Source organism: Anser brachyrhynchus, assembly GCF_964034855.1.
Source record: "Anser brachyrhynchus genome assembly, chromosome: 2".
NCBI classification, from domain to species: Eukaryota; Metazoa; Chordata; class Aves; order Anseriformes; family Anatidae; genus Anser; species Anser brachyrhynchus.
The window spans coordinates 41,057,060-41,071,698 of record NC_137695.1 but is presented as its reverse complement, the minus strand read 5'-3'; the positions used below and the strand labels follow the sequence as shown (position 1 = coordinate 41,071,698).

General features: G+C 38.8%; 1 protein-coding gene across 6 annotated transcripts in view; it reads left to right on the top strand.

The window, feature by feature from the left end:
- The window catches only part of THRB (thyroid hormone receptor beta), an 82,460-nt gene that overhangs the window by 51,480 nt on the left and 16,341 nt on the right, over window positions 1–14,639 (top strand). For all 6 annotated transcript variants that reach the window (XM_080579754.1, XM_080579755.1, XM_080579753.1 and 3 more), the window contains 2 exons: window positions 8,694–8,794; window positions 13,010–13,157. In XM_080579754.1, the coding sequence (XP_080435880.1) occupies window positions 8,694–8,794; window positions 13,010–13,157 (249 nt within the window). The remainder of the gene's footprint in view (window positions 1–8,693; window positions 8,795–13,009; window positions 13,158–14,639) is intronic.

Genomic DNA, 14,639 nt, shown 5'->3' with positions numbered 1-14,639 from the left:
CACTTGTCTGCCCGTGTTTGCTACTACCTCGGTTTCACGAACAACTGCAGTGAATTTGGATGGAAGCTGTCTCTCGGGCAGGTTTTTAATTGATCATTCGTGGAGATAGAGCAACGTTCTTTGGGACTCCTCAGAGCTGTGCTGCTGTGCTAATCAATACAAAGTTGCATCCCTTCTGTCGAACCTTTGAAAATGCTGAGTTTGTTAAGCAGACCAGATCTAACCGTGTGGGACATGTGCATCTTCTCCATCTCTTTTTTGTTTTTTAATTTCCATCTTTTAACCACGCTATCGTAAAACTAACGAATCTTTTAATCCTGTCCTAAGAACAGAAGGCTCTATACAGGGCATGTGTGCCTGTATTGATCCAGAATTGATTTTGAGGGGAGAAGAGGGAGTTTGTTAGAGAAGCCTTGATAATAGCCCATTAAAGCAAAATTAAGTCCCTAAGCAGGTGTCCATGAGGAGTCTTCATTGTTGCAGTTGGTATTTCTGTTAGTCCCCTGAAATTCCTAGTAAGCTCAAAAATATTCCGTCTGTTCAAATCAGGTTGTACTTTAAAGCAGCAGCACATGGAGGCTTTTCTTATCAAAACTTTTGCTAGGTTTTAAGTAGTTAAAGTCTCTTCCATCTGGGAAGAAAGAAACATCAGCATTTTATGCTGAAAAGGGTACATGGATATAGGGGAGTTTAATTACTTCTCTGTCTTAATGTCCCTTTAAAAGAATCCAGGAAGTAACTTCAAAAAACAAGAATGAAAGACTCCAACAATGTGTTACTAAAGGGAAAAAGTAAGTACCTTGGAAGTATAGCTAGTTATTCTAAAATAAACAAAAACATTTAAGCTGCTCTACTTATTACAGTACATTAGAAACTATAATTTCCTGATTATCTATCACAAATTCTGATGGAAGTCTCAAATTTTAAGGGAAAAAAAAAGGCTCTGGAAAATCAGGAGTTGGAGGTGTGGTTTTAGCTTTGCATCTGCTTGTTGCCTCAGGTCTTCTGTGCTGTACTGTATGCTGCTAAAAGATAGCGGCACAACATTTGTACAGGAGCTTGCTGTTCTATTCAGGAACTGCTTTTGGACCTTTTCCTTCCCCAGAAAGCAGATGACGAGATACCCTTTGTTTTCGACATGAGGCCGTGGAATCTGGTGAGCAGAACAGGGCTGATGTTTGTGAGAATGAGGTACTATTCCAGGTTCTGTCTCAGAGAGCTTACACTGGAATATTTTATCCCTCTCACAGTGCCACTCGCAGCCCTGCATGATGGATGGATGGTGCTCCTTTTGGCGAGCCCGTGCCACATAACCTTTGCACAGAGGCTGAGAGTCTAGACAAAAATGTCCCTGCATCAGCTCACACCCCCTGTACAGTAGGGAGGAGTACCCCGTGACAGGACAGAGGTAGTGCAGGCAGCAAAGTACAAAAGTATCTCCAGAAACCTCCATATCCCCAACTTGGGATGTGTGCAGTATTTTGGCCATTTGGACAACACGGAAAATAGGTTTTCAAAGTTAAAGCAGGGCTGAGGGCTGGATTTCGCAGACAAAGTTAACAAAAGATGCCCACTGCTGTCTATGAAATTAAGCTTTAACTTCAGGTGCTGTGGGGGCGGACCAGAATTAACTAGATCTGACCCAAAACATACAGATTTGCAGGCTAAAATTCTTGAGTCGTGCTGTAGCAATGCAAGCTACTCAACCCTGTTTGTTCCCTTTTTTCCCATATGTAAGGTTGAGGTCAATGCCATCTTTTTAAGGGCCTTTATATGCCGAGTGAATGGGGATCCGAAAGTTACTACTGTAATTGTAATTTTCATCAGTATATCCCTTTATATTTTCTCAAGCAGTTTGCATGCAGCTAAGAATACAAACTGTATAACTGCTAGGGTATGCTACTGAATTAGTCCAAACAGAGTTCTTAGTGGTGTGAAAACATAAGGGTACTTTTTTAGCAGTGTGAAGGGTACTTTTTGAATAGCCAAGAAAATACAACATGGGGGTTGTGTCAAAATGTCTTCCTATCAGTGCAGGGAGTATGTACATGTATAATGAAGTTACAAAAGGCTGAGTATTTTTCATCTTTGGCTCCTGCAGGAGAGCAGCTCCAAGTACGTTAACAATTAGAGCTTAGAAATGGTTAGTTTTACTCTTGACCACACATCTAAAGTGGTAGCTGTGATCAGAAAATTGGCATCTCTTTCATCAAATCATTATGCATTTGGAATTATATCCATTTCTTTTTTTAATAAAAATGTCAGTGAAAAAAGTGTTTTCAGCTCCTTTCTTGTAACCCTTGCACAACCAAATGAAGGATGGGAGAGTAAACTAAGTCATACTTTGTTTTTGTTTTTATGCCAGTAGTAAAACCAATGTTCACTGAGATTTGTAAATAAATAAGTTACTTTTGATACTAATGTATGGTCTCTAAAAATATTTAAAAATTTTGGAAAAAAATTGTAAGGTCTGACTCTTGAGTGTTACCTACAGTAGTGCATTTTGTACCTGTAGCTGGTAACAGATGCAAGTATAGTACTGAGCACAGCAGTTTGGGCTAGAATATTTTCAAGCACATCTGTGCAAAGTGCACTACTGTTGGTAAGGTTTCCGACTCAACCCAAAGATTAGAAAAGAGAAAAGAGACTATAAAAAATGTTCCAATTTCTAGCTTTACAGAATCTCTTTCCAAATTTTAGTAATTCCATAAATGAAAGAGTGTCAACAAAAATCAAAATTGTGGACAAGCAAGCCAGATAGCTACCAAGAAGTGTGAATCTGTTTAACAACATCCTCTGTGTTTCCAAGCTTGAAGGAGAAGTAAGCAATTTTTCTCAGTGGGAGTGAATTAAAGAAAGTGGGAAACAGGGATCAGTGTATCAGCACAGCCTTTCCGATCAATATCAATAATTGTACAAACAGACAAGAATGGAGTATGCTTTTTCTGACTAAGCTCTGTGTTTTGTCTAATAAACATCCTTTAAACTTCTACACGTATGTATCAAGGACGATATCTGGATGGTTCTTGTAATTTTCTTATGCTTTGCAAGGAGTTAAAGCACGACTATGAAATTGGTAGAACAGCAGTATGAATTTTCTTTTCAGTTCTAACACAGTTCGGGATTCTCAAGGTAGTAATTAATTTCTTCTTTTTCATTTTGGTACTGCAGTGTCTAGTAGGTGAATACTAGCTTATGAATAAGTCTGAACTCCTCATTTTAGTGAGTGGTCTCTAGTCATGCAAGCCATACCAGATGGGGAAAGATTTCAGAGAGCAAATTCAATACAGGACTGTGCCATTGTGCAATGAAAATCAAAATACTGAATAATGGTCTTAAACCACAAGTGTTCTTGTGCAGTAGAAAAAATATCTTTCCTTGCTTGCAAGGAATAAGCCTATGGTGGATCAGGAACAATCAGATAAGGAACATCTAGTACATAGACACAATTTGTTTGTCCGTCTCACATACCCAGTTGGACAGTCGAGCACAATCTGGGCCCTAGAATTTTTGAAGGGGTGGTTTACTCCCTGAGCCAATTGTGCGTGCAGACAGGCACTTTCAGCTGTAAAGTCCATGCAACGATGCTTTAACAAAACTAAAACTTGCATTTTGCTTTTCTCAAAATTTGCTTTCTATAATGTGTGCCAGGGTACAACGACAAAAAAAAAGTATCATTTTTCAGGGGTTGTTTTCATTTAAATAGCTTTTCTTTGCCTTGTTACAGGGGGGCAGAAATAGCCACAGACTGTCTCTTTGTGTCCCACCAATCTGCTATACTGTGCAGGGTGTGCATTGAGGTGTTGTTCCCACAAATGGTGATTTGAGAATGTGGGCATACAGCATTAATGACACTGGCTGCGTGACTGCATAGCTTAGCAGGTCTCAGTTTGTCCTTACAGCTGCAGGGGCATTTTCCTACAGAAGGGACTTGTTTCTTTCCATGCCACTACAAGGAGTGTTGCAACTTAAAAGATACCGTAGATCACCACCAAGATTGGTTATAGTGGATTATACAATATCTCTTCTGGGATAGGGGCGATGATCCTGCCGAATACTTAGCCTTGCCAAGCCGGTAAGATTAGGCAGGTGGGAGTCTGGAGCAATGGAGTTACCAGAGGCTGCGGGGAAACACCAGACGTGGCAGGTCGAGGTCGTTTTCGTTTATTGGTGTTCTCCATTCAGAGCAAAGATCCAAAGTGGGCGTTGGAATGACGATGCCAAGTCGTACTTGATATATAGTCAACTTTGAGGGTCATACTGGATATACATGATAGTCCATGAGGATGCTAGACACAGGCTTGAAAGACAAAGGAACAGAACTGGTAATTACTGCACAGTTCAGTGAGGTGGGTGTTGCTTTGAATGATTCCGTTTAGCTATGCACTTCATAGTCTCTGACCAGGAAATACGGGATGAAATACAAACGCCGGAAATAGGAACCTACCTACTGCTCCCATAAGATTTGTCAGCAGACACTCTTCTGTAGTTCGAGAGCACCTGGGTTACTGTACAACATTTTCGTCTTCCACATAGGAGTTTTTATTTTTGGTCCAGGCTTACTGAACACATGAGAAGCCAAAATGCTTGCTGACGTGAGAGACAAGTCCCGATCAGTCTACCCCTCTTCTGTTTTCCCTCAGTGCTGTAAGGAGTGAGAGAAATCTGTTGCTCTGCTTCTTCCTCAAACCATCCAACGCCAACACACAACTCTGCTGCTGTCCATGACCTCGCAAGGTATCAGCCTTGCACTATTTGTAGCTTCTGTGCTGGCACCCAGTTCAGAAAAATACTGTTGAATTTCATTCTTGCTGATACTGTTTCTAACTGTGAGTAGCAACAAAAATGTACTGGAGTTGCTTCTCTGCAATGGTGAGCAAATGAAACCGCATTGAATTTAAACAGAGGTCGGACTGGATATTTGCAACTACTAGAACTTATTTACAGTGGATGTTACAATTTGCAGGAACTGAATGTAGACCCCTTTCTTCCTCTTGGCATGGTCTGTTTGTCTGAATCATGTATATTTTTAAAACACTGCTAAAGGTCCAATTTTCCCGCTTTCCTGCAGCTTCTGACCCAATGAGCTGTTGGGAAGAATATTAAAAATAAACAAAAGTGTGGCTATCACTCTCAGATTTTTAATAGAAATTAAAAAAAAAAAAAATCTTTGTTGTGCACTTTTATTGCAAGTGATTTCTTGGAACGAGATTTTTCTATCCATGTTTCCTGTTGAATCAGTCAAAGAGATCAGACTGTGTGTCTATCTTGTGCCATGGGCACAATCCTGCAAAAGTGTTGAACGTAATATTTTACATTGAAGTAACATAAGTAGATAGCAGTTAACACTGCTGATTAAATAAGGAAAGAAAAGAAAGGAAAGGAAAGGAAAGGAAAGGAAAGGAAAGGAAAGGAAAGGAAAGGAAAGGAAAGGAAAGGAAAGGAAAGGAAAGGAAAGGAAAGGAAAGGAAAGGAAAGGAAAGGAAAGGAAAGGAAAGGAAAGGAAAGGAAAGGAAAGGAAAGGAAAAAGAAAAGAGGAAAAGAAAAGAAAAGAAAAAAAGAAAAAAGAAAAGAAAAGAAAAGAAAAGAAAAGAAAAGAAAAGAAAAGAAAAGAAAAGAAAAGAAAAGAAAAGAAAAGAAAAGAAAAGAAAAGAAAAGAAAAGAAAAAAAGAAAAAAAAAAGAAAAAAAGAAAAGAAAAAAAGAAAAAAAAAAGAAAAGAAAAGAAAAGAAAAGAAAAGAAAAGAAAAGAAAAGAAAAGAAAAGAAAAGAAAAGAAAAGAAAAGAAAAGAAAAGAAAAGAAAAGAAAAGAAAAGAAAAGAAAAGAGAAAAGAAAAGAAAAGTGCTTACATATAGGGATTCTATTTTTCATTTCTGACTAGGACTGCCTGTAGATTTCTTTTCCATCAGATTGAGAACTGCTTCCCGAGTAGGATAAAAGTCATGAAACTCCAAGGAGATGGCCACCAGCGATCACATGTGCAGGCTGCTGTATGTATTTAAGGAAGCAGTTCAAACACATTGTCTCCTGCTGCTCCAGTAGAACAAAGCTGCCATTACATGAGCAGTTCTAACCAGATTATATACTTAATGAAATATCAAGGCATTTAATTCGGAAGTATTTCTTGAGGAAGCAAGCCAGCGATACTGAATTTTAGAGGGCATAGCCTATGCTCAACTAGGTCTGCCTTTCATGAATAGCAATGTCAAGAAGCCATTAATTGTTACAAGAAATTTAGCAGAAAATGCTGTTTCCCTTCGCTGATGCTCCTTCCTCCCGTGTCAGCTCCACGTAGTGTATGTGTTGTGTGAGCAGAAGGGGGGCAGGCGGGGGATAATAGCCTCTGCTAATCCTCCACCGGCATAATGTCCGTTAGGAGCCAGGGATGTAAATTAGAATGGAAACCCTGCTGTCTCTCTTCCCTCAAGGTCACGGAACCAGCTGCGTGCCCACCAGCCTTTACCCAAGTTCATAAAGGGGAAATATAACTTTAATGTAAATGTGATGCTTTGCCGTACTCAAGACTGATACGATACATCAGTAAGATCAGTCTACATCAGTAAGAGCAGTCTACATCATCAAGACTGATACGATACGTCAGTAAGATGATCAGTAAGATGTATCGTATCAGTCTTGATGATGTAGACTGCTCACACCACCAGTCCCCTTTCAGACTCCAGTAGGAGTGTTAGTAAACCTAAGGTGCAGATGGGTGGGCATGGCTTCAAAGTGATCCTGCGTCCCAGCGTTACCTGAAGAGATTTATTTGTCTCTCTATAATGTGCAGGTCTCATAATTACTGTTAATTATGCTTTCATTCAAGCTGCCTGTTACTGAGCTGACCCTCCGTCACATTGGTCACAGGAGGATGAGAGCCATCGCCTCACAAAATCCCCCAACAGCCCTCTGGTGCCATGAGTCGTGGTGCTGGTTGCTCTCCATGCGCCTGTGGCCTACCAAGCCCTACCAAGGCAGCAAGCTCAGAGTCAGGTTTAACGTGTTGTGCTGCCGGTGGGTTCAGCAAGCCAGTGGAAGGGATGATATTACAGCCAGCCACATCCAAAGGACTCTCTCATTGCACTCATAAATTGCCCTCAGTAATTTCGTAGATGATGCAAAACTGGGAGGATGGCAGATACACGAGGTGGGTGTGCTGCCCTTCAGAGGGACTGGGACAGGCTGGAGAACTGGACAGACATGGACACAGTGGAGCAAGTCCAGTGAAGGGCTGCAGAGATGCTGAAGGGACTGGAACATCTGACATAGGAGAGGCTGAGTGTTCAACCTGGGGCAGAGAAGGTTCTCAGGGAACTTCTCCATGTGTAAAAAGACCTGATGGGGGTGAGTGGTGAAGACAGAGCCAGACTCTTCTCAGTGATGCCTAGTGACAGGACAAGAGGCAAAGGACACAACTAGAAATACAGGGAATTCCATCTAAGTGTAAGAAAATAACCTTTTCTTCTACTGTAAGGGTAGTCAGACACTGGCACAGGTTGCGCGGAGAGGTTGTGGAGTCTCCATCCTTGGGGATAGTCAAAACCCAACTGGAGCAGCCCTGAGCCTTGGTGTCCCTACTAGAGCACAGAGGTTGGACTAAGTAATCTCCAGAGGTGCCTTCCAGCCCCAGCCACTCGGTCATTCTGTGAAATATTCACTGTACTTCAGTAATTTTCCAGGGTTACATGAGTAGCTGCACTTCATTCTCTCCCTTCAAAGTGAATCTGAGGTCTTAGTGTTACATCTGTACAGAGAGGTTTTTCAGAAAGAAAACTTGTGTACTATAACTCCATTAATTATGAATTATGGCAATACTTACTTTGAAAGGTTTGTATTTTACTCCATTTCAAAGTTCTCTTTGGTTCAGAATTACTTTGGTTACCATCAAAATTGTTTTTTTGTTGTTGTTGTTGTTTTGCTTAAATTGAGAATATGTTTGTATTGTCAAAACAAATGGTGTGGGAAAAGAACTAAGCATTGCCAATGTTTTTCATAGTAGTAATATTTGATTTCACTCATCGGGTGTCTGGCGAACCACTTCAGAAGAGAAAATATTCTCACACATGCACATACACACACACATATTTGAGTGCCCACGTATTTTTGCCCTAAATTCAAGCTATATTAAATGCAACTGTGGAACACACCCAGGTAAGTTATGATCGATACAGCTTTTGTGATCTGTTGCTGGTAGTTTTGGAGCCACACCTGCAGAGCTGTTTTGAAACAAAGGCACTGTCAGTAAATATTCTTACTAGCAGGCCCCTGAGTCACTCTGCAACCTGGAACCTCATCTTCAGTACACAAGCATATCAGGTTTTTGTGAAACAGAAGAGAGAAATATAATCTGTGTCTTGCTGTTATTTATTTTTTCACATCAAAGCCTTTGAGGTAAAAATAAATATATTTATTTTTCTGAGGTAATATTTCATTCAGGAGAGAGCAATCATGCTCTGACTTGTCCCTCTTGACCAGCAGATGCTGAAACAATGTGTAAGGTGGAAGATACTGCACCATGTGTTTAAATACTTCTGTGATACTGTTACCATGAGTTTTTTATTCAGGAAATCCAGTGAGTTGAGAAGTATGGGGCTAGTAGACAAGATCTGCAGTGAAAGTTACTATGATATTTTTATATCGAATGTATCATATCATTTTATATAGAGTTTACATGCCACGTCCTCTTTTTCTTTACAGGGTATATACCCAGTTACTTAGACAAGGATGAGCTATGTGTAGTATGTGGGGACAAAGCCACCGGATATCATTATCGCTGCATCACTTGTGAAGGTTGCAAGGTAAATGGCACAGTGGGAAGGTGGGAATCAGAAATAGCTCTCCAGCTCCTCCATTTATACAGACTTCCTGAACTGTGCTGTCAAAAAAAAAAAAAAAAAAGCCAACGATTAGAAGCGAATAAGAACATCCAGTACTGATGATAAGCCATATCTGGCTCTGCTGCTGATCTTCATATGCATAAGGAATATAGTTGATTTTTGCAGTGTTTGCTTCTGCAAAGAAGACAATGAATTTAGATTTTTTGTTGTTGTTTAACTGTTAGCTTTTTCATTTCCATTTTTTTTAATGCTTCTTTGGCCATGTTCTCAGCCAGTGTGCATCAGCATCCTCCCAGGAACTTCAGTGAAGCTGTTTATGCAATAGCTGAGATTCTGCCTATGGCCATGATGAGTCTGTAGTGATTAACAGTGTTCCAGTGCCTCCCATCATCACTGCAAAGAAATAAAAACAAAAGTGCCTTCCACATGCTCATACAGCAGTAACATCCATCACTTCAGGAGGCATTGACACCCAGTTAAAACAGATGTAAAATTTTTTTTGTTTCTTTAACTTGACAATATTTAAATGTGCTTTCAGTTCTAAATTGCATCTCTAAAGCTACATGAAAAATGAAAAAAAAGGATTGCTTTGGGCAAGTAAATTAAGAAAAAAGAAGTAACACAGTCAGGCACATTTTACATGATTTCACTGCCATAAATTTGCCTGAGTAGCTTGAGATCCTGTAAGAAAACTATTCTTTCCTGTGGAAAAAAAAAAGTTCTTCTAAACAAATGGGACCACACATGTCATGCACTAGTGTCATGGGACTAAGCCACAAAAGTCATATTCTGTTCATTCCTGAAGTTTGGAATATTTAGATTTGAAATTTTGGGTTTGGATTGGCTTTAGAGCCCCATATCACAGTAACAGTACTGAAATAGTTCCTTCTGTTGTACAGCATTACCCTAAAATACATTTATGAGATGCACAAAGACCTAAATATCCTATGTGTAACAGGTTTGTGGTAATATTCATAATGGTTTTATATGCATACATACATGTATGCATGAAAAAATATTTATATATGAGAAAAACTGTGGAACCAAACAAGTGATTTTTACCCATTTACATCCCATATACCAGATGATAACAATTCATAAAATATATGAATATAACTTAATTCAGATACAATGACAAGTAGACAGTAGTGGGGCATTATGAAATAGCTTTTGCCCCTAGCTGAACAGCTATATTTCTCACCAAATTTCCTACTAAAGTTTTTGGTACTCTAACTGAAGTGTTTCTTTGTATGCCTACCAGCTATTGTAAACATATAGCATACCAAATCTACTTATGTCTTCATAAATAATTCTTCTATCCGATGTACAATTTAAAATAATGCTTATGTGCACAAAGAACCAAGGTAACAATTTGCAACAAGTAATAAATTTCTTTCTCCTCCTTATAGTTAGCTTCCAGACTGTTTTGTTTTGTTGTTCTTCTTGCAAATGTATTCACTGTACAAGATGGCTTGACAGCTATTTTGGGTGGACAATTTCAACTCATGCTTTGGAGGGTCTGCGTATACGTTTCAAGTTGTATGATTTATCAGCAAAGGTATATGTGATTAATTCTCAATAAATTTGACATTTACTAGTTGCTTCTACTCAAAATTACTTTCATTTTGTAACAAATTTAATTAGGGCTGACAGACAAAAATTTGCTTTGTTGAGTGCTTTTGTGAGCAAAGGATCCTCACACATGATTACTGGAGAGTAAATTGTAAGGGCTTCAAATATAAATAAATTCAGATGTCACTGAATTATTTCTCCAAGCTGTACCCACTGCACCTATTTCTGTATAGGTGCATAGTAAAGGAATTTAGGAAAAGAGAGGTTTCCTTACAATAAAATGTGCTTTCTTTTATCGTTGATACTCAGATTCTTTACTTTTTTTTTGAAATTTACTTGTTTTCAAGATTTGAAATCTAGATTTTTTTAGATTTGAAATCTACGTTTCTTCTTATAGCTTAGAAATTCCCCTTTCTGTACTTCACTGTGTGTATGTGTGAAATTTCCAGTGACGTAAGGGAGTCTGAATCATCAGTCAGAGGAATCAAATGTGGCTGTGATCGTAACAGCATACACCTATTTATGCATGTGCATACATGAACAGAATACAGGAAATGAAAGTGGCATACGTTTGTGTAAACACCGCCAAGATTAAGGCTGAAAGTGAGTCTGAACACCAAGGCAGAGAAATGGTTGATCTGTGAGGAAATGTTTAGATAAATATTGAAAGCAACTTCCTTATCACATATTTTCTAGAGATGATCAAAGAGTTTTCTTTTACAAAAAAAAATCTGAGGAATACAAAGACATGGGAGGATGAAATGTGCTGGTCCTCACACAGCTGGTGAGAAGTGTTACAATTATAAAGCTAGAGCTACATTAAGTCCCATGCAAGGTTTGGAAGACAGAAGTTCAGTGCCACTTCCTGTGATTCATCAGAGATTTTTCTATTTCTTGCTCTAACTAGAGGTTACTCGGTGTGCCTAGGTGTCCAGAGACATCTTCAGGGAGGAGAGGGGCAGGTTCTGTCTCTAGGAATTTGCCACAGGGTTGAGAGTAAAATCCAAATCCAGTTGGGTAAATGAGAATTTGAGACCTCATCCAAACTCCACGTGAGAACATCTTGCCTTTGACTTCCTGGATTTTGGCTCAACCGAGCAGGTCCCAGTCCTGTAAAGAGTCACACACATGCTTTATGAAGTCAGTTTAATTAAGATTTTAGGTTTTTTTTGTTTCAAAGGAGGAAAAAGTAGTATCCTTAGCTAAGCTGGATGATGTAAGATAAAATTCTAATGAGGACAGAGTTTTTCATTGTCTTTGCAGGAGATAGGAGCACAAGCTGAAATAGACTTATACATGTGCCTTAATACATCTTTATTAAGGGATAGATATTACACACTGCTCTAAGATTTTACCTAGTGTTACCTAACATGATTAAAAACATACCTTTTGCCTCGTGAGGTGAAGAGACTATTCATTAAATAAAATCCCTTCTCACTTGGATGTTGACATTGTTTCCAATGAAACCGAAGCCATTTGCAATGGTCCCAGTCAAACAGGACCAGGGTCTCAGCATGTTTTGTACGTCAAGGTGGTCCCAATCTGCATTGCTGAATGTAGACAGTCTCAAAAAATGGTGACAATTGAAATAAAGTGGAATTTAAATTTCTGCCTTTGCAACCTATCTTGTCCATATTACCATGGTCTTGCGAACTTTAGCTCTTGCTGAAGACACTGAGAAAATTTATGTTGAAATTAATATCAGGATTAGGTCTATAATGTTCAGAGAGAAGTTGTATCTGATCTCTCTACCTAAGGCCAGGGTCTGTGGTATGTACGAATCAGTGACTCCAGTGGAGGTACATTAGTTTGTGTGAGCTGAGGATCTGACCTCATGTCTCTACTGCAATTGGCTATATATATTATTATAGATAGGTAGATACTATATATATGGAGAGGGGTAGAGCTCTTTATTGGTGATGCTTGTTTTGAGTACAGAGATTTGTGGTAAATATGAATTAATTCCTTTTCTCAGAAATGCAGATCATTTGGGAATTATGGATCCATTATTTAGAACCAAACTCAAAGATTGGGAGAATCGGGCTTGACTGCAAAATTCTTATTCTTGCCCAGACTTGGTTGGTTGATTGGTTATTTGGCTTTGATGGAAAGATGGAAGCAAAACTGTTCATTCTTAACCCTTTAGTAGCATTACTTACACACCTTTACTATTTGTAGAAGCTGTCCTGTAATTATAAGTATGTATATGTCTCCTAGTATCCTTTGAATGGATTGCGTAATTTAGAAGGGGGCTCAAAATAAACTCCCTTGTTCAAGTACAAAAAAAAAAAAAAAAGAGCACACAGAAACACAGGACTGGAAGAAGACATGTAATGGTTATTTGTTCCTCAGGGCAGTTGTCCTTATGCCTTTATTTATCTCAGATGCCTATATGTTTTAATTTTTAGGCCGGAAGTGCTCCATGAAACTCAGAAAAGGAATACTATAAACTATAAAACTGTTCTGTTCTTTTCCTCTTTGAGAGTTTAATGGAGTGTTTTATCTTGCATCCTTAGGTGCATTTCTACCAAACCAAAGTGACTCTCAATTTGAAAAAATTACACAGTACTAATGCTTTCCAATGTATTTATTTATTGCACTTAGGGATTTTTTAGAAGAACCATTCAGAAAAACCTCCATCCAACCTATTCCTGTAAATATGAAGGAAAATGTGTGATAGACAAAGTAACAAGAAATCAGTGCCAGGAATGTCGCTTCAAAAAATGTATCTTTGTTGGCATGGCAACAGATTGTAAGTATATTTTTCTCCTTTTCTTCCTTTTCTTTTTTTTTTTATGTATTTATTTGCCTAAAGTATGTTGATTGCTGAAGATTGTTAAAGTAAAGTAGAACTAGCAGCATTTTTTGTTTTTAATAATTTGTTCTGGGGAAATATGCTCACTGCATCAAACCACTTTTAAAGGCTATAGTTTTTGTTTACGCTTTACCAGACTGCACCTTCTCCTGGCCTTACCAGGCTGAGTAGCAGTAGGAATGTTAACTCTTAGGAGGAGAGGAGAGAGAAATGCATCTGGATGGACACTTTGCTTGAAAAAAACATCTTGTTTAGAAAATTCTGGAGGATGTGAAATTGAATGTCATTGTATGAGTCATCCTGCAGTTGTTTGTTTTATTTTTAGCTCTGAAGAAGTTATCTGCAAAGAATTCGACTCTCATTCTAAAGAACTAGAACATATGGCTGTAAGATTAACCCTTAGGGGTCTTCTTTTCCTGACGTTGCACAGGGATTTACACCAATAACTTCAATTAGTGCAAATGGGAGGAACTCACATAAATCCCCCTGCGCATTAAAGTTAATGGTTGTTGCCAGCATAATCCTCTGGGAAAAAAAAAAAAAAAAGGAAAGAAGGAAAACAGACCCAGTAAACAACATAAGAATATTCCAACTTAGTATTTTTCATTGGTAATGTATAACAATGCTTTCTGTATGGAAGGAAACAGAATAAATGACACAATTTTAACCAGGTGGAACTTTAGGAGAGGGAGCTGACTAACTGAGTAATTCTGGGTCATCAGTTCAAATCCATCCCAGTCTGACACATCAGACAATGATGAGCATCAACTATTTAGCAACTGTACAGAAAAAGAAGGTTGTCTGAGTTTGTTTCTGACTAGAAAGTGTAAATACCGTAAAGCTCTCTCTGTGGAGAACACATACAGATGTGTCAAAGGAGCTGTCATTGAGAGTGGCAGACAAGCTCGCTATCTCGAACTCAAGAAAGGTTTCTCCCACCTTAGAATTAAAATGTGTGAACAGCACTGTGTAAACAGGACTTGTGTTACTCCTACTTGCATGCCACTGATTGTGGATCGGAATGGTCCTCCTTCTCTTAAACAGGCCAGTCTTTTCAGTGGCCTGTTCGTGTTTGTATGGGAATTGGGAAGAAACCTTCTGTGACGGTCAGAGATGTAGAGCCCTGGGGCCTGTGTGTCTGGCATCACTGGAACTAGAGGGGATCTAGCAAGCCACAGAATGACTGCATTTGTAGGGCTTGGGGAAAGAACCAAAGGCAGGTTGTTTCTGGTCATATCATGCAACAGGTAGTTGATCCTCCTATGAATAAGACCACTCATCTATGAACTCTTTTAAATCCATTACATTATACTGGCTTACAAGAACACGTTATGAACAATAGAGTGTTGATTTTGCTAATACTGCTTTAAAGAAAACAAAAATGCATCTTTCCCAATGTGGATTACACCAAGTCAGTTA